Source organism: Oculina patagonica, chromosome 8 (genome assembly GCF_052425735.1).
Source record: "Oculina patagonica isolate OP01 chromosome 8, crgOcupat, whole genome shotgun sequence".
NCBI classification, from domain to species: domain Eukaryota; kingdom Metazoa; phylum Cnidaria; class Anthozoa; order Scleractinia; family Oculinidae; genus Oculina; species Oculina patagonica.
In genome coordinates, this window is record NC_135765.1 from 19,338,412 (window position 1) to 19,359,463 (window position 21,052).

The 21,052-nt window shown below is 38.4% G+C and overlaps 1 protein-coding gene across 1 annotated transcript in view; it reads right to left on the reverse strand.

Annotated features, from left to right (window-relative positions):
• LOC144662822 (immunoglobulin superfamily member 10-like) overlaps positions 1–19,364 on the reverse strand; it is a 36,966-nt gene extending 17,602 nt beyond the window's left edge. Inside the window, exons 1-3 of the mRNA XM_078523772.1 lie at positions 19,289–19,364; positions 5,230–5,604; positions 583–885 (exon numbers count right to left, since the gene is read on the reverse strand). Coding sequence (XP_078379898.1) covers positions 583–885; positions 5,230–5,604; positions 19,289–19,358 — 748 coding nt within the window. The 5' untranslated portion in view covers positions 19,359–19,364. The remainder of the gene's footprint in view (positions 1–582; positions 886–5,229; positions 5,605–19,288) is intronic.
• Positions 19,365–21,052: the final 1,688 nt, after the last annotated feature.

The window sequence follows — 21,052 nt, forward strand, 5'->3', positions numbered from 1 at the left end:
CCTCTATGTACAAATCGAGTCATTTGAAATAATTTGATGTAAAATACGCCAAATTGGGCGTATTTGCGAATCCTGCCTGGAATTCTTAAGGGTTTAACAAAAAATAAAAATCGGAATGGCAGGGGGGGGGGGGGTTAACGATTATGGAATTCCAAGGGCATGGGGGGATAACGCCTTTTGGAATTTCTGAAGGCAATGTGGGGCTAAAATATGGAAGCTGTCCATGGTATGGTATGTATATTTTCTGGAATCGCCCATTTTGGATTTTATGTGTAATGGTTGCTGAATTATTTTACACAAAAGCCTCTTTGCTTCCAAACAATAGCAGCAACCATTACAGGTCCTGAAATCAAAAATGACAACACACATGAAATTTAACAGGAAAAATCTTTTCCCTTGTCTTGTAAGATTTTATTCCAAATAATTGAACATCAACTCGTTGTAAGAGTGGAGGTTTCCTTTAATTTCTGTGGGTGGGGTCCAGAGCCTCCTTATTGTATAAATCTTAGGTGGCTCTGAACTTAACATTTCTAGAGAAAAACTGTATTTAGTTAACTTTAAAACAATGCAACAAGAACTTACAGATAACTCCAAGGAAGACTCTCTCAGAATGCGATTCAAAGCTTGAGGCATTGCAAATGTAATAGCCTTTATCATCATCATCAGAAATATTTTTAATGATCAGCTGGGAAGATCCAGGACTAGAATCCACTTGGTATTTTACATTGTTAGCAACAATCTCATTCACACTGGAACCACTCTGTTTCATCCATCTGATACTTGGCAATGGCAAACCACTGGCATTGCAGGTAAAACTTGTTGAAGAACCCACTCTGGCTTCCACCACTTTAGAAACAGGTTTTACAAGCTGAGCCTTGGGAGGATCTTAAACCAAAGAAGACAAATGAAAAGACAAAATAACAAGAGCTCTTAGAGCTTACAACTGCGCTGGTCTCGTGAGCACTTAAGGGGAGCCATGTGGGGGGAACAAAAAATGCACCCCCCTCCCCTTATTCCCTTTACCTGTGTCAAACAATGTTGCGACTGACAAACAAGATGGTAAGAAAACACCTTACGTGACATTTCATGGTTGACTAGTTCCATCTGAAATTAAACATTTTTCTTACATGCTAACGGTGGCCAAATTCAATTCCCACGATCCTGATCTTTTAAATCAGCATCCAGTGTTGTATTGAATTACCGTTTAAAGATTGAACAACCAGCTCCGAAAATGGAATAATTTTATTGGAGTAAATAATTAAATCAAATTTGAGAATACTAGACCTGTGTTTTGTTGAATGGGAATTCCCCGGGGAATTTTTAAATTTACCAATGACGTAGCCCTTGCAAGTCAGGGCATGTTTGTCTCAGTGGTTTTCCATCAGATTTCAGAAATCCTATAGATGACACAGCTCCAAAAATAAATAACTCTAAAAAGTCGAATATTTCACACTTAACATGCTAAGTTTAGACCAGAGGATTTGTTTAGTTTCCGTTTGTAGTAGATTTAAACCTTTCAGAGCATTGCGTGATTCTTGCCGATCAGTGCCTTGTGAAGGTAATTTGTTAACGCCAGCACATTCCAGGACACAAACGTAATGTAAATAAATGTAAATTCTTGCCCGCTAAAGCGTATTTATTTAAAGCGTGAAATTTTAGTATTTTCTTCGATTCAAACGCTTCAAAATACTTCACACTGAATTTTGTAAGTAAAGATTAATGGATTCGCAAAGATTTGAAAGGTAGCTGATAATAGCTTTGAAAAATTACATGACTCGAGGTCTAGCCGATCGAAAGTGAAACTTGTCATGTCAGCACATTCTTTTACACCAACGTAATAGTATTTATTCACAGATTCTGGCCCGCTGAAATATATTTTTCTTTCGACGCATGAAAATTTAGAATTTTCTTTGAATAAAACGCTTCAAAATCGAATATTTCGCACTAAACATTCTTTGTAAAGACAAAAAATAAGAAAATGTTTCAATTTGTTACTGATTTATAGCTTCTAAACATCGCGTGACATGAGTCTGACCGAGTGGAGGTTTGGTACAGGTCACCGACAAAACGAAAAATAATTATAATAAACCCCGTGCAGAGCAAGAACTGCGCAGCGCAGTTAACAAAAAGGTGGATAAAGTTTGCCAACAGTTACAGTACATGTACATGTAAAGAATTGTGTCCACGGGAAAACCAGGCAAAACTGTCAGCATAGCTCAATAATTCACTTAAAAATGAGGAAATTTTGTGGTCTTTCTTTTGCAAAAAATTCAAAAAGAAAAGCTTTATGGGAGTCCGAGATAAAAGTAAAAACGACTTTGAATTTGTATTACTGCCTCAGTTTAACTGAGTATTGGCAAGTTCCTTTCATCGCTTATTCAATTTATGGATATCGCCAAAACGTCATGTGAGTCCTGCATTTCAGAACTGCAATATACATTATCTTTCACACAATCAGGATTCAATTTTCGGGTTCTCTTTATTATTTTCAATAGCTTCCAGGCTTAAGTATTGTATTCTGCATTTCTGTGTGTTACATTCTTGATGTCATCACAGAAATGGCAGAAAAGAAGCCTGGCATTAAGAATTTAATGCAAAGAAATGGAGCATAAAAAATCATTAAACCTACAACCCCTTGTCAAAAGTGTTGGCATGATTTCCAAATTAATTCCTTCTCTTCCCCCTCCCCAAATGTATTGCACAGACAATCCTTAGAAGCAATGCATTCAACATTGTAAGGGGGGAGGGGGAACTCTAAAAATGTTTACATGCACCATTCAGAAAGTCTAAGCAACAAGTATCCGCATTTTTATCCTTTAGGCGTGAGCGTTCCAACTACTTCTGTCTAAGATTGTAGAAGTAATTAATTACAAATATATAGAGAACTGGAGAATTGAAGGACAATCGCATGGAAGACAACGTCCATTAATGCACTGCAGTTGTGAAATGAGGGGCTCACATGACGTTGACGTTTGCCAGTAAATTAAATAGTCAGTGACATGCGCTCCTCGTCTTACAAATGTGCGAGGAAGCAAGGCATGCGAGGCAAGGCAACAAGGCATGCCAGGTGTGGCAGCGAGGCATGTGAGACAGAAATCCTTACTCTACTTAAAGAAGGCTAACTGGTTGCAAGCTACCTGAGCTATTTGTAGGCTGACCGAAGTGCTATTTAGGCTAACCAGAGTGCCATTTAGGCTAAGCCAGGTGCTATTTAGGCTAACAGGAATGGATCCCACGCTGCGCTGCCTCCCACTTTGTGACAACCCATACAGTACATACATAGGGAGAGTTTCCATGGTCATATTTATTTTTACTAGGTTCACTGCATATCCCAAAATTTCTTTTTAACATTTTAATCACTCTGGCCCTCTGTTAGTAACAATTTTACCAGCCTGTAAAACTTAAGGAAGAACTCTGTAAGGCATAAAAAACTTACTTGCTTAAGGTGGTACTCTGACTGGAGTTTGGCTCGAAAATTAAACAAATCAAAACATTCAAGGATTTGAAAGATAACGTAGATTTATTCACAATCCCAAGAGATAAGCGCTCCATTCTGGCTATGTGTGGAAAAATTAAAGCCTAAAGTCGGTCGCTAGGCCGGCACTTTGCGCCGCCATATTGAATTTATTGTGTGACGCGTACCAAAAGTTGATTTGCGTCTGCTTTTGCCGTTGAAAAGCTTTGCTACATCTTGGAAGTTCAGGTCCGCTGCACCTTTCCTGTGAAAGAGTCTGCAATGTATTCTATAAAAAAAGCTAAAATGGTTTACAAAGCGGCATTGTGTTACACTATCAATCATTGTGAAATATCAACTAAAAGCCGAAATCATTCGTTCAAAGCAATTTACGCATCTTGAATTAAAAGTTGATGGCAGAAATAAACTTAACTTAAGTCCTTTGTGTGGTTCCTTGGTATTTTGGCTCCATTTGATGGCTATATCATGTTTGTTTTTTTCGTTTCTGGGACTTGTGACATGTTAGCACAGGGGTAAAACTTGGCCGTCGCACGGTCGCCAGTGGTGATTAAAAAGTGTCCAGGGCCACTAAAAGTTGAGGTTTGATCACCCGAAGGGCGACTAAGACTTCATTTGTATGAAGAGAGTAACAATAACAATAACAATAAACTGTTCTTTCCTTAAAGTACCTTTCTTTTCTTTCCTCAACTCTAAGTTTGTCAATTATATTTAAAGTTTAGTTCTAAAGTACAAAATTCAAAGCCATTTGTGATTAAGTTTTTAGACCGCTCTGATATGTAGATGCCAGTTTATTTAATATTGACACATGACTCCAGACTTACCCAGAGTTCTATCCGGTACTTTTTCAAACTTGAACATCGGCAAACTGAACTCACTCAACACTGCTCGATATAATACACTTACTTTTCACTAGGTTTAGTTAGTTAAAGGTAAAAGCTGTGAGTCTTTTTCATGTAAAAATGGTTTTTAATTTTTTTGTGTTAGTATAGAGAAAATTTGTGGGCCAATTTTTTTTTTGGCCTGGCCACTAAGAATTCAGGGATACTGACCAGAGTGGCGACCAAGCACTGAAGTTAATTTTTAGCCCCGACAGCATGAGATTCTTCATGGGATACGGGCGCAGTAATTCAGTACGCATATTATCCGCTGTGCCCATTAGCCGAGGTCTCAATTTCACATGGTTGCTATGCATTACGTAGTTGTTTACGCCGCCATGTTGAACTTCGTCAAAGGACGAATAAGATCGTAGATTTTCGACATTCTTCGTGCTATTATCGGTCATGTGTTGCCACAAACACTTCGAACAGCAATTTTCCACGAAGATTTCAAAATGGCGCCCGATTAACACGATCTCGTGATGTGATATCGGCAAGAAACTACCACAAGGCCTACACAGACCGCACTGAAAGGTATTTTCAGAACAAAGTAATAGATTTATCATATCAGGATGAAATTTGCTTGGTTTGTTGTTGTAAGTGTGAAAGAAACTTTTCACGGGAGCCCGGAGCTAAAGGAGTTTTCTTTGAGATGTGAGCAGCATATGGACAGCATATGTGAGCCCCTATTCAAATAGGATTTGACATCTGAGGTGTGATAATTGTCACCTTGGACATCAATTTTTCTGAAGCTTAACTTTTACTGTCTTAACCTGAAATGTTTTTACTTCAGCCAGGTTCTTGATTTGGAGAAATTTCCATCCAAAATGGACCTGTTAAACTCCAGCCTACCACCTTAAGTTGTAGCCCAGCACTCACCTCTGACAATCAGTTGTACTGTATCAAATAGGTCATCTATCAGAAGGTCCTTAGGAGAAAGTTTGCACAGAAAAATTGTGTTATCATCCTCCTCTTTTATTGAAGCCAGAGTAAACGTTAGTTGTCCAGTACTTCTATCCCAACTGCCATTGACACTGCCACTATATTGAGGTGGTAGATTCGGGGGGATCAGTAGTTGTCCATTAATATCAAATGAGACTAGCTTCTGATCCAGATCAAGAGAATCACTACGCTTAGTTCCCCACTCAACTAGTCTTAGTTCACCAGTATGGGTCCAAGAAAAATTCACTGCAGAGTGAAGGTATCCTATAACAGCATTTCCATTGTAGCGTGAGGTGAACTCCACCTGAGTTGCTGTGTAAATAAAAAACAAGGTTGACTTTGACAATATTACTAGACATATTGTTTTGTTTCTTTTTTTTTTAATTTGGGGTATTCATGCTTGCAATGACCTCACATAAAATTGCACCTGGAAAGGCATCTAGCAGTACAGAGTTCGAGTAGATTTCCAGCAGATAATAGATAAGGTTTATCAGCCATAATGATTTTTTTTTTTGGTCATGCAAACTTGGATTTGGCTACCTCAAAGATTAGGTGGCTTCCGAAGATAACATACACGGTCTTCCTGACACGGTCATCAGGCATGGTCACCATGTTAATGCGTGCAAAATGTTAACACGATAACCGTGTCAAAAAACCCTAACTTTCCCGGGGAAGTTTTTTAGCCTGTGCGGGCTCGTGAATTTTCAATGAACAAAACTTCATCATCTTCTAGGTCATCCTCCACCTGTCCAGGGTCCAGGATAGAAATAGACAACTCACTAGAACTAAAACAATAGAATTTCGCTCCGTCTTGAATGTGCAAAAAGTTTTTTTTAGCCTGTGAGGGCGCATGGATTTTCAAAGAACAAAACTTTTTTATTTACAGCTTACTAGAACTAAAACAATAGAACTTCACTCCGGCTTGAATGTGCAAAAGTTTTTTTAGCCTGCACGGGCACATTCATGAATTTGCAATGAACAAAACTTTTTTAATTATTTACAGGGCCCATTTACATGGAAAGAGGATGATCCTAGCACAAGGATCATCCTCCTTTCATGTAAAATGAAATGATCCTAGTGCTAAGATCATCCTTGTACTAGGATCATCCGACCGCCATATGTTTTCAGCTTTCAGTTTACATGTGAATGGTTGCATTTGGCCCTAACGCTAGGATCATCCTAGCGGTAGGATCATCCCTCATCTCAGATAGGATGGTCCTAGCGCTAGGATGATCCTAGCGTTAGGGCCAAATGCAACCATTCACATGTAAACTGAAAGCTGAAAACATATGGCGGTTGGATGATCCTAGTACAAGGATGATCCTAGCACTAGGATCATTCCATTTTACATGAAAGGAGGATGATCCTTGTGCTAGGATCATCCTCTTTCCATGTAAATGGGCCCTGTACAGAGTCATCATCTCCAAGGTCATCCTCCACTGGTCTAGGGTTGAAATAGGCTTCTACAACAGATTCTAGATGACTCAAATCACTTTCGTAGCAAAGAAATGAATAGTCTTGCTCTTGAGATTCAATAATAGTGTGAGGATTTTGATCACTCGTTGCTTCCCAAAAAATGTTATTGATATTTTGCAGGCCAACCGTGACGCTCAAGTAACTATGGAAACTGAACAATTGAGCATGCGCAAAGCACTCATGCCGACTCCGCGTAAGTATGTGATGGCTGTTTGGAAACCGCAAAGGGATAACCGCCCTCATAATTAATTTTTATCTTGTTTTCTTTCCACTTTGCATAAAGCAATAAAATCAGTGTCAGTGTTTCCTTGTTGTCTTTTCTATGTCAAAGCAAACGGCGCTACAAAAAGCTGGGCATTATTTAGGTGAGAAAGGCAATGATACAATGTATTTAGAGCAAAACAACGACTCTCCCAGCAATGTTATCTGGCTAGTAAGTTGCATGCAAGAAATCTGGCGTGTTAACAAGTCTTGTGAGTTAAAAAAATCTACCGTGTTGAGTAGTCTAGCGTGTTAAGATCTACCGTGTTAAGAAGTCTAGCGTGTCAAGGTTACTGTAGACCTTCAGAGGCCAAATTTTGCGATTTTTTTTTTTCTTTACTCATTCTAATCCTTAAACACAGATTTATAGTTTGGTGAAAAGTAATGTAAAATTGTTAAATTAATGATCGCAAGATATCGAGGAAAAACTTCTTTTTTGAAAAGTTAATAAATAGCAAAAGGTGTTATAATCCTTAATACACATGGGGTGCTCCGTACATTTTTCGCGGTAAACTTCATCCGGCGACTCGAGTTACGCAGATTTGAATAATTTATTTACATTGAAAGAGCTGTGCTTTTTAGCGTGGGTTAGGCCACAAGGATCAGTGAATTTTCATGCAAAAGTCTGTAAAAAAAAAATGATATGAGTTCGTCGAAAAGAGAAAACACAACTTGGACGAAATTTCTCAAGAAAACCGTGTTAAAGAAAACGAAAATGAAAGAGGGAGATTAGAAGAAAGCCAGAAGCACATTGATGTTCAGTTGGAGCTCAAGAACAAATCGAACAATAACACTCAAGGGAAAGCTTTACCGAACAATTCATCCCCACTACAGCACTTTGTTTGGGATCGCCGGTCAAGCCGATTTTGGCTGCTATTTTCGCCGCTGGTTTCCCGTCTGCTAGCGCTTCATTTTCCTTTTTTTCCCGTGTTAGAATCCATTCTAGTAGTCCTTACTTTCCACATATCTAGCTGCTAGTACTTCAAATATTCAGGCCAAATTTACGGTTGGGAGCCACGTTCAAATCATTCGACCATGATTTGATTGCAAACTAATGTTTTTAGTGAATTTCAATGGACTATTTTGGTGAGGAGTCTCTGAGGACGCAAGCTTGTGTTTCAATTGGTCGGTGGCATGACCGTGTTGACAAACACTTTGATGAGGTGTGATAAGCTTGCAAATCTTTAGGAGCAAAAAACTCGGGCTTTATTTTTGCGAGGATTCCACTGCTTCAAGCGAATTAATAGGGTATGTAGATTTGACGGATTTTAACAAAACTTGGCCAAAATGTTCCTTGGTTTTTATCGCGCCAAAGTGTGTGAGGCTTTTTTAATATTTCAAATATTTGCGTTTTACGCCTTTTTAGGTGACAAAGATCGGCAAATATTCTAATCACTGAGTTTACAATAGATTTTCTTAGCAACCAATAGGAGTATCCAAAAAGTCTCACACATTTTTGTAGTCCATTACCTGCTGATTGATGCTGTCCAGTTTGTTTGGTCGTACGTGCAAACACAAAAGCAGGTAATTCAATTTAGCAAACATTTTCAGTGTTGTGGTTTAAGGCTTGCGCGAGCTTACCATAAGACTAAATCTTTAAAATAATTATTTCTTTAGATTCTACATTCTTTTAGCTTTACAGTGATAAGGTTTTGTGAAAACACGCATATGAACGATTTTCCTAAAGACACCCCTGAAGGTCTACAGTAACCTTAAACAGCAGGAGGGCATTTTGCGTGCGCATGCGTCGATATGGACTAGTGCGCACGACAGAGAAGTTCTGCTATCGATTGTTTACATATTTTCCACAATTTATGGACTAATTTCTAACTCAAAATAAAACGTGTTTTAAGTTTTATCTGCTGTATACAATACTAAGAGTCCTTGCTTTATCTTCTGACAACAACAAGCAAAGTTTGGTGTCGGCGTGCTGTTTATCTGATCGACTTTGGCTATGTGTATTAAACATTGCACGTGGACAAAATGGCGACCGAATGTCGAGAACCTAAATGCCTTGCCCATGTTTTTAATAGCCGGAAGATCTAAACGGACAAAGCGCTACGGCTACTTAGTACTAAAAATTAATATAAAACAGCAGTTTAAACTACTATAACGATGTTATAATCAAGTATCCCGGGTTTGAGCGAGTGGTCATGATTTTGTTCAGATTTGTCATAAAACTGCAATTCAATCGTTCTTCCGATGCAGAAATCTCAAAATCTAGCCTTGATCTCCAGCGCCTACCGATGATATATGGAGCCTGAAGTACTTAAACTATCGTCTAATGCTGCGAAGGTAGCGTTAAAAAATGGTCAATTGTGGAAATTTTTAGCTTTCTTTAACGTACGTTCTCGCTGGTTTATTCTAACAGAGAAACTAATCGTTTGTGATTATTTTCTTAAACTTGAGCATTGGTCAAAATAACTTCACATTTCGATGATACCACAATTATTCTTTTGAACAAGAAAATAATAACTGCGATCGGTCTTAATTTTAAAGTGTTATGGTAATTCTTTGCTGGTAGACTATTTGTTTACATTTTACTATGTTAATTAGTACGCTTTCGGCTCCTTTATCAAAATCTAGCCTTGATCACCAGTCAAAAAATTGCATGAAACAAACAAGCGATATGTATATTTTTCAGAAACGTTCTAATAACTGCTGCATAAAATGTCTAAAGAAATAATTTTTAACTATAAACAATGTTATTTTCAATTTTTCATTTAACGTTTATTTCTTTAAGATTGATGTTCATTCTGTTATAACGACTGTTTTACTTCCGTGTCGCCTAAATGTGTTTTAAAGAACTGCAGTTCTTGTTCCAGGAAACCCTGTTTGCCAGTCGAGGCCAAGTTGGCTTTGCTTTAGAGTCATCAGTGAGCTGCATTATCATGTGCAGAACACCCAAATATGTCTTTCCCCTCAGGGAAAACCCTTTTCTTTGTTGGCCGTCCCTTTAGGCAAAAAAATCTCCCGACAAGCTATAATATTGCTCGCACTCTGCCTGTATTACAGCAATTGATTTAATGTGAAGTTTTGATCCTAATATAACACACTCCAGCACACGGATAAATGTTTTCCTCTTTTTACGGCCTGTTTGATTTTTGTCGGTGAAGGCTTTCCTACCTGTCCCACATATTTTCCCATTATTTGCAACAACGATCCCGAAGCAGGCCAGAAAATCTCCTTTATAAGAGCCTTACCACACACAAGACACTTTTCTTAGCGAAATTTACGTCTATATTAAATTATGTGACGATAAACAGTAAAAAAAACAAAGTTTGAATCTTCCGCGCCATTTTTATTCCCAAGATCACGCGGTCTTTGTACAGCGGTTGCACGCATGCGTACGCAAAATGCCCTCCTGCTCCTTAAACCTTCAATTTTTGTTAAGAGGCTTAGCGTGTTAAGAAATCTACCATGTTGAAAATAACCGTGCCAATCTAACGTGTTATAACAAAAAGCTCTACCGTGTTAGCCAAATGCAAACAAAGGCCACAAGCACGTTGCTGGAAATCAATTGTATTAATTTACATAATCGCACGACAAACATGTTGTGTTTGGACCGTGCGAGCGCGTTGCTTCCGTGTCGTGCGCGTGCGTTCACCTTATTCCCTGTTTTCCCGTGGAGGGTCACAAAATAAAGAAATATTACACAATTTTTTTTTGTTTTTTTTTTTTTTTTACAAATATATAAATTAACTATTACTCTTATTAAAAGTCAAAATAACCTAAATTTCAACATTCTTTTTTTTTTTGCCATTAATTTTTTGAGTGACGACTATTGCTTTATGCCATTGCACGATCGACAGGATCTTTTTTTTCTTTTATTCTGTTTAGCGCAATCTAACAAAATTCAAGGTTAACTTTACAAGAAATTGCCGTGTATAACACAAAATATCGAAAACTTAAAAGGCGCAAGATTGTGCATAGAAATAATTATTGATTACTTATACTCAAATGATAGTTTTGAATTAGTCATTGGCTGGCAGCTTTTTCAGTCAAATTTTGACTTGATGGCTTAACCGATCCTTCTAGAAATCCTATCCAAATTCGAATCAACACTGTACAATACCATTTTGCTTTGTTAAGTCTTAAGAAGCCGCACAAAGTCCATGATCATTCAAGAAGTCAGTGATCTGCATTAAAACCACATTGGAAGAGCCACATCATCTTGTTTTTGTTTTCCTTCGGCGAAGGAAAGATAAATTCTTTGCCAGCAACGTTTTTAGCACTCTGTACTTTGTGAACTTTGGGACCTTTCATTTTTTGTAAGGAGAGGGGGCTGGTCGGATTTGAGGGGTGTCATGCAAAAAAATATGGCTTCAAACGGGGGGCAAGGCAAAAAAATATGGTCTGTGGGGGAACTAGTACTTGATATGATAAAGCAGTATTTTGCTTTGGATGAATGCTACCTAATAAAAGCCATTCAAATGATTCATCACAAGTCGTGATTGTGATTAAAAGAAGAAAAAGAACCTGAAATAATGACCGGAATGGCAAAAGCTTATTGGGTATCCGGACAACTTGCCCCCTAGAAAATTCGCCCCAGACAACTCGCCCCCAATCTTAAGACAATATTATTTGTCCCCATTTGTGTTTTGGTAAAAGAGAGTGAAAATCTGAATATTTCTCATTCTTAAAGCGTGTGCAAAGAGAGACAACTTTGGCAAACTGTTCGTTAGCCAAATGACTCGTAAGCAAAATTGGGGGCAAGTTGTCTGGGGCTAGTTGTCTGACATTCGCTTATTGATATCAGAATAAATGTAAATAAAATTGAATTCGCTCCTGGCACTTTGATGTGAAACTCACAAAACATAAACAAAACCACAAATGCACTAGTTGATAAAAGCGATCATTTCGTCTACACCATAAAAAGAATTGTTATGTACACAAAAATAAGTACTTATTTCACTTGACTTGTTATCGGTTGGATTTAAACGACTTTTATGCATCTTTAATTTGTTCCTTCATAATTAACTACTACTTGTTTGAAGCCCCAGTGTGTGTTGCTTTGGCTAAGCCCTGCCTTTAAACTTCCACAAACTTCTGCCGGAAATACTTTCGCTTCGATTTAAAATTCCACAAATACTTCAAAATACAGACATAATTCATACAGTAATCCACTGCACACATATAAATGTAACATTCAATATACGACTTCCTCGTTAAAATGTCTAGCATTTCTAGAAATAACGATATAACACAAAATCTAAGAAGCGAGAAAACAATTTTGATCCTTATTAAACCCACTCTCGTTGCATGTAATACTATGACAATTTGTAGTTTTGTGCAACATATAATCATTGCAGGAAAACACGCTGCTTACCTACGAACGAACTCCCCACAAAACTACACATCAACTTACTCGATTTCAACTCTTTTTATGCCGTTCGATGGCTGACAACGACTCTGCTACCCTGGATAATAACCCTCTAATGTTCTCCATGACAATTTCCGCCAAATTTCTAGTTTGGCTACACGTTTTTAGCCCTTTTCTTCAAGCAAAAAATGTTTCTTATCTCAGTTTGCGACGCCATCTCTAATGTTCTCCATGACAATTTCCGCCAAATTTCTAGTTTGGCTACACGTTTTTAGCCCTTTTCTTCAAGCAAAAAATGTTTCTTATCTCAGTTTGCGACGCCATCTTGTTTTGCATGAATCTAGGCTATCTGTGGTTACCAGTTTGCCGGCCGAGACTTGCCCCTGCAAAATTTTACCGGGGTGGCCATTCTAGTCTCCTTACAGGAATATGTAATTTTCCTGCATAAAACCGTGCACAGGACACCAGCTATCGAAAACCACAGGGCGAAATTAGGTTACTTTGCGTTCTCCTTCGTCGAACGCAATTATTAATATTGAAACACGGATAACCCAGCGTCAGATTAAAGATTTGGCCGAAAATAGCTATTTTGATCGGCTCGAAATAATTCTTATCGGCAAAAAATCTTGCTGAACCACAAAGCCAACATTTGCATAATCACAATTGTCAGCGTTTGTCGCCTGAAAGATAACACATTCCCTGAAAGTAGGACGTATACAAAACATGGACCCGGGTCCATGGACCACCCCTGTGGACCCGGTCCATGGACCACCTTGTGGACCCGGTCCATGGACCACCCCTGTGGACCACCCCTAATTTTCAAATGAAAATCAAAGTGTAGAATGGGGACCGGGTATAAATTGACGGCAGGTACCAAAACCCAAAACAACGAAATGAAACCACTTAAACGAAACGACCAAAACAAGCTAAACCGCCAAAACGAAACCGCCGAAACAACTGAAACAGCTGAAACGAGTGACAAAGACAACAAGACAAAATCACCGAAACAAGCAAAACCTTTACCAGCTAACCGTAAACAGACTAACCGGAGTCCTAGTTAGGCTAACCGGAGTGCTATTCAGGCTATAAACCGGAGAGCACCTTCCATGCCTCCCACTCCGATTGGCCACTCCAGTTAGCCTAGCTTAGCCTAATAAGCGCTACACAGTTTTTAACAATATTTTGACAATATTATGATCTTACTAGCCTAATTAGCACTCCGGTTAGCCTCAATAGCACTTTGGTTAGCCTGAATAACACTCAGGTTAGCCTGTTTACGGTTAGCTCTCGCTAATGGTAATGGTTTCAGTGATAATGTTTCGTTTCAACCGTTTCGGCGGTTTCGTTTTGGTCGTTTCAGTGGTTTCGCTAATTTGGTTTTGGTCATTTCGTTTAAGTGGTTTCATTTCGTTGTTTTGTGTTTTAGTACCTGCCGTCAATTCATACCCTGTCCCCATTCTACACTTTGATTTTCTTTCGAAAATTAGGGGTGGTCCACAGGGGTGGTCCATGGACTGGGTCCACAAGGTGGTCCATGGACCGGGTCCACAGGGGTGGTCCATGGACCGGGGTCCATGTTTTGTATACGTCCCCTGAAAGTAAATGCCATTGATTCCTCAATTTTCTGTGAAACTTGTTTACGATCTTAATCAATGTTCACCATTTTAAGAAACAGACCTTTGTTTACACACATTACACACCAGCAAAGATTCACCGTCAGATATAAATCTGAAGATAAGATTACCTCGGCGGTAAAAATATTTCGCTTCCTTCATTTCCGGATGGCTGTAGCGAGAGTTGTGCTTTTACAGACGTTTTAGAATTTCGTTTTCTGATGTTGCTTTCATTCAAGTTTTACATTTTTAATGAAATAAATTCTTTTGCAACGCGACAAGTTTCGATTCAAAAGCTTTTCATGCTAGCACGCACCCAACACTTAATGCTAAATACGGCGTGAGCAAGTTGTAAATGTGAGAAAAAAATCCATTGAAAGGAAAACAATAAAAATAACAATAGCCAACAGATTCTTTTGTGTCGGCTTTTGTCCATTTGACCGAGATGAATTTCTAACTTCGGTTTTCTATCTTCCCGGGTGCAATACACACGTTCTGCCCTCGTGCTTCACGCGTGCCAATGTACATATGATTTCAGGCGGTACTGTACCTTATTCTCACTTAATTTCGCGAGTACCGTATTTATTCGGTTATAAGGTGCACCGTTTTTTCAAGGAAAATCTGTTTTTCTGTGGGAAGTTTATGCCAAAATTGGGGTGCGTCTTATAGCTGAGTATTTTCGCCCAACAAAATCTTATGACCGCCATTTTACCGGAACTTACAAATAAAACAAGAAAAATGAAAACACTTAATGTTGGCCATTGACTTTTAGAACAAGAAAACCGATAATAAGAAACAGCAAGTTTCAATGTAAAGTTTATTGTCACGTATAAACAAGTTTTAGCAACGCGTGTCTGTGCCAGCATTTTGTTGAAGCACTGCAAACAAAGAAAATCAAGCATACTCATTTGAAACAAACCTTTCTAAGCGTGGAATGTTGGAAATGACTTTAGAAAACAGGGAAAACACCAAAAAAGCTTGAGAATCTTTCAAAACCACTCGATAAACAAAGTACGAAGCGATACGAAGCATGCTTGAGAACTTTGTAACCAAGCTACAAACTCAGTAGTTACTGGAAACTACACATCTGCCAGGTTACTAAGCAGCTAAATTCGAAGCATGAACGATGGAAAGATGTTTTGTTCAAGTGGATTTACGTCTTTTTATCAAGAAATATTACCATTTCACTCAAAGATTGTGACAAGGAGTATGAACAACATTTAATAATTCAAATTCTGTAAGAAGAACTGTCCTTAAATTGATCACCGAATCTTTACAGCTCTCCAACTCATGGTGCGTCTTATAACCGAGTGTTTTTTGGTAAATTTTCAGTTTGGAAACTTAGCATGACAAAGTTGCCAATTTTGGAGTGCGTCTAATAACCAAGTGCGCCTTATAACCGAATAAATACGGTACTAAATTTCGCGATTTTCGCAATTTTGAAAAAAATCGCGAAATTTGATACTCAGGAAATAAAGGACACGCGAAGTTTAAAATCGCGAAATTTAATATCGTACTAATATAAAAAAATAATGAAACTCGATGTGTTTTATCATAGTTATTTTAACATGTCAGAGCTTCATGTTTAGGAGTTTTTTGTTTAATGTTGCCCGTAAGTTATCTTCCACTTCATTAGTCGCACTGTTCGAACTGTTCTTTGTCGCCAAGTTCCACAAAACCATGCTCTTGCAGTCGTAGATTAACCTATTTGGGATTTAAACTGTTGAATACCTTATGTTTTGTTATGGGTATATTGTTTTGTTTGCTGTTTTTACGATAACTTTCCTATTAATTATGCTGTTACAGTTTCTAGGTCAAAGCTTTATATTGAAGAATAGATAAAAATCGCGAAATTTAATACACTCCAATTGTACCTTCCTCTCACAATCGCGAAATTAAGTACTTGCGAAATATGGCTTGTGATTTTTCGCGAAATTAAGTACTCGCGAAATTTAGTGAGAATAAGGCACATCGCCCACCGCGAAAAGTAAACCTTTGGGAAATTAAAATAATCCCTTGAGAAATTAAAACAGTCCCTTGAGAGTTTACAACTATGTGCAGAATTTGATAAGAGAGTGACAAGCTTGTCCTCATATCATCTATTTTACTTGTAACCAATCAAAAATAGCTGAAATCAAAGATCTCTTCGAGATATCGACTTTTTTTGCATGAGGTTAGTATGAGTAGAAGATTTATCCTGGGCATTGTTGTTCGAACATATCATGGAAGAATTCAAACGTCTTTCAGTTCAAGCATTTTTTATTTTCGCGGAGTAAATGCTGTATTTTGCTTTTAACATGTCAGTAATCGAAATAGTCGTTTCCTTTCGAGTTAGAAAGATTTCTACTCGGCCTAATGCAGAAAAATAACGCCTGATCGCAGGTTAGGTTACGCACGACAGAGTTACCTTTTGTCTCGTCACGCAATCTTAACCCCACACTGAGAAGTAAATTTTCGTTTGGATATTACCAAAAGCCGCTTCTCCTCGCGTTATTCTTTACCTTACAGCTACACATGCCATTTCTAACGACTAAATTTCCAGCAAAACAGTTGCTGTTATTTTTCTAATTGCGATCGATGCATTTACTTCTGAGCAGAAGAAACGTTTAACGTTTACTTACTACTTCCACAACAGGCTACAAAAACACTTATAAATATCACTTAACACATTTAATGATGTTGCAATTAGCGAAGCGCACTAATGACGTCACAGAATTTGACCCCCGGTGTGAGTCAAAATTCAAACAAACAAACCGCTCTCTGTAAGAGCAATGTATGGTTGGCGGGCACTTTGGAGGCATATTTAGCGATTGTTTCACAAAACCATGGCCAGATTGGCTCGGATTTCGAGAGAAAGCCTTACCTGTGCAACGTAGAAAGCTCAAACCGTGGTTTGAAACAAAAGGTTTGTCAAACAGAGCGATTATTCAATAAATGTGTAAAATGTTTTACTCTCAGTTATTGAATGGATTATAAAGGCCCGATTTGCTGCCGGGATTTGCTGAAAGAAAACATTTATTTTTATGAGAAATGCAAAACGTTTACACTGTTCTTAGTGGCACATTTTCCAACACAACAGAGCTAACCTCAGATTTATGCCACCACAAAATTACACAAAGAAACGCTCGTCCGATCGGTCCCCTTGCCTGACCCGAATATTTTAAGAGGTCAATTTCGCTACACAATTGTCGCGGCAAAAATTATACTATTTAATATACACTGATCGAGCTCGGCAGCTGTAGCTGCAGTCTGTAATAGTAATGGGGATAAATAACAGCTTTATTAAAATCAAACCCGCCGTCAATTCCATTAGAAAGGCGTTTGAATAGCATAATATTTTCGCCCTCTATCTATCATGTGTCGAAACAGATCGGATGACCGGCGATCAGTGCTGTCAAATTCGGGAAGAATTCTGAATTTCTTGCAACCGACGATCTTTCCGGTGCCTAAATAAAGCAATCCTTCGCAATTATATAATTTGATAGTAATTCGCTATCCGCCGCTTAAATTTCTCGGCAGCCTGAATAATTTTGCACTGGGAATCAAGGTGTTATTGCCGGATCTTCGACTAATAAATTCAATTTTGGGCCATTTTTTGGATACCTTCAATCTGTTTTCACTTACTAAAGCAAAAATGTTTGGAATCTATCATTTTTCGAGCCTTCCGAGAATCTCGGCCTCAAATTGTGTCGGTCCCCTCCATACAAAGCCTTTGCCCAAACTAAAATTGTTGTCCGACTCACGCAGAGGGGGGGGGGGGGGGAGGGACTCAACTCAGCAGACTCAGCAGAAATAATCAATTGTCACGAAATGAGATCCCTTTGGTTAACTATTAGCAACGTTTTAGTGTGTGAAAGACTTGTACGAGTACAAATTTGCGTTGTTAATCATTTTAGGTTAAATTAATATTAGCGCCTAAAGACTTGTACTAGTAAAAATTGCCTTCTTAATCGTTTTAAACTTCACTGTCTTCGAGCGCTGAACCGCTTACATTCTTAATTGGTTATGTGACGTAAGATTTGGGCTACTCACGTTTTTGATTCTTATATAATGTTTGTAAATTTGACAAGTCATGTTTTTTCTACAAGAACGGAAGTGCTGAAGCACAATTGTGCAACTCAGCAGAAATAATCAATTGTCACGAAATGAGTTCCCTTTGGTTAACTATTGGCAACGTTTTAGTGTGTGAAAGACTTGTACGAGTACAAATTTGCGTTGTTAATCGTTTAATTAGGTTAAATTAATATTAGCGCCTAAAGACTTGTACTAGTAAAAATTGCGTTCTTAATCGTTTTAAACTTCACTGCCTTTGAGCGTTGAACCGCTTACATTCTTAATTGGTTATGTGACGTAAGATTTGGGCTACTCACGTTTTTGATTCTTATATAATGTTTGTAAATTTGACAAGTCACGTTTTTTCTACAAGAACGGAAGTGCTGAAGCACAACTATAGAGTGACACTTACAAGTCACGCGCTTTGACCACCCACAGCGGAAAGTATTCCCTTGAGAGTTAACAAGAATGCGATCCCTTCCGGTTCAGATTTGAGTCCACTAAACGCTATTCTCCTCATTTTTGCTTGTAAACAAGCAAAAAAAGTCGAAAAAATGGCAATTTTTTTGGGTGTTGCCGGGTATTTATCAGAAGCCATACATGGAAGATCGGATATATCCGTGGACCATGGAAATATGATAGATGGTCAAAACGGTAAATCGACTGTATTGTTCGTGATCTGATGGCTCCCGAAGTTTCTTTTGTTACATTACCTACCCCATGGCAAAGAGGATGTAGGAGACAATGTAGGATGACAATAAGGACAATGTAGGAGACAAGACAACTCTTGCCGTGCACACTTGAAGTTTGTAGCCGATTGAAAAGTGTGTCTGCAGTTTTGTCGATAAAATCGAACTTAGCTGTAAATCTCGTGATTATCGACTTTTATCGACAAGTTAAACTTGTCGATTGACAATTATCGACAAATATCGAGTACAACATGTATCGCCTTTACAACGACTACGTTTTCCATGATCGACTTTGATCGACGTGTTAAGTCCTGCAAATCCTTTAACGTGAGAGCGTGAACCACAACCGCAATGCTTTATTCCTTTTTCGTTTTTTGTTTCGAATGGAACGCTATCTTACATGTTCAGTATTGGGAGAGTTCTGATAATCTACATTATGCGAGATTCGTATTTCGGGGGAATACAAAATCAAAAAGAGAAATCCGCGTAGGGATTTTGCACGAATAGCCACTGTGAATTGCTTTATATATGGTTAAGGGAAATCAGGCAACAAAAGTGTAAGGCTGTAAGACATTACTTACCCACAAGTTTGCTGTTTATGACTACTATCACCCAGAAAGCACAAGGAAAGCACCAGACAACACCCATCATTTTTACTGCTTTTTGGGTTGGAGCATCGTGTAAAACAAATAAAAAATCGCAGATTTTTAGCTAGCGTCCAGCCCCTTATCCAGCCCCCCAATTTCCTAATCTCGTTCCAGCGGAGGGAGAGATTGCCGCGTGCTATATGAAGACGACTGGGGACGAGTCAGAAAAAACGCAGCTTGAGTGTATCGATTTGTTTACGCAATGTTTTCTCCGACAGTAGTCGGAAATATCCGTATTTTTTTCGTGCTCTTTCGTGGAGCAATCGTAACGATACGGCCTTGAACACATTGAACAGCGGTCTACCTATGACAATTCAAATATGGCGTCACAAAAACAAAGCGTCGAACGCATATTTTGCTGTTTCATTTGCTAATTTCGCTGCCGTAATCGACTGCCTCGAAAGGTCCTTGCAATTTTAAAGTATAGAATTGTCAGATCTCGGTGAAATTTGCACTGTTTATTTGTGTAATGTTGAGGAATATGTGTATAAATACCCGGCGCGGACGAGCCATTTTTGACAAAATTATATGGCCGCATTTCCTCCGCGAAGATAGGAAATTGTTAAACTAAACTACAAAGCAACCGTAATGATAAGTTCGAAGAACAATGCACAGGATAAACCTTCGACTCATACTTCATGCAAAAAAAGTCGGTATCTCGAAGAGACTTTGATTCGTGTTTTTGCCTTCCTCCCCGGCCCCCCGTGTTTTTTCGCCTTCCCCCACGAAAGAGGCCTCTGCGTAGGAGAGAGTGTCATCCACGTTGTCATCAAGGAACAATGGAAGTCAGCCAGCCAAGGCAGAGATAGCTCGAGACCGTACTCTGACATCAAACATTGATCGTTATATTCTATTCTTGAAAAATCTAACTGAAAATCTGAAAAATGTAATATTCTATGTTTAAAAAAATCGGGAAAAAGTGAGCATTATTATGTAACCCACGAGCACTTTTTAAAATAACCGGCACGCAATGCATGCAAAGGCGGTGACGTTTCAGTATAGCAAGTCAGTATGTTTGAAGCCCAGACAGACTGGGAATAGACCTTTTGGGCTTTGTTTGTTTGTTGTCCCATTTCTGACTATGTGATGTTACCCTTGAGAATTACTTCACGATATTCAGAGTTAAAAGGAAATTCTCTAGGGAGCATCGTGTGATTTGTGATGGGCAATTGACACACAAAGCTAAAAAGGTCTATTGTTGTGAGTGAAAATGTGAGCCCAAAAAGCAAAAGATATCCAAGTAATTAAACACTGAAATAGACATCGTTGATTAAAGTTGATAGTTTAGAGACTGACTCATTTGCTATAAAAGGGGGAAAGGAGTTTGTCAAGTAAATAAAATTTTACAATAATTTCCTTTGGATGGTATTTTTTATTAAGTTGTGCATCCCAAGGTAAGGTTAGTTTCTAACCAATTTAAAAAAAACGCAAATATTGAGCTACTTTGATCACAAAATTGACATTTAAACTTGAACCATGCTAACTAAATGTCTTTCATTGTCACTTTGTTACATGGAATGCAACATAGTATGCAACTGTACTAGAAAGCCAGGAAGCTGTTACAACTTTGGCAGAAAAATACTGTCTTGAAATAATGCATCTTGATTAACTCTTGTTTAAATGCAGCTGATATTTGTCTTCACTGACTATACAATCTGTGATGCAGGATAAGACCAATAAGTCCAAAACATTGTTACT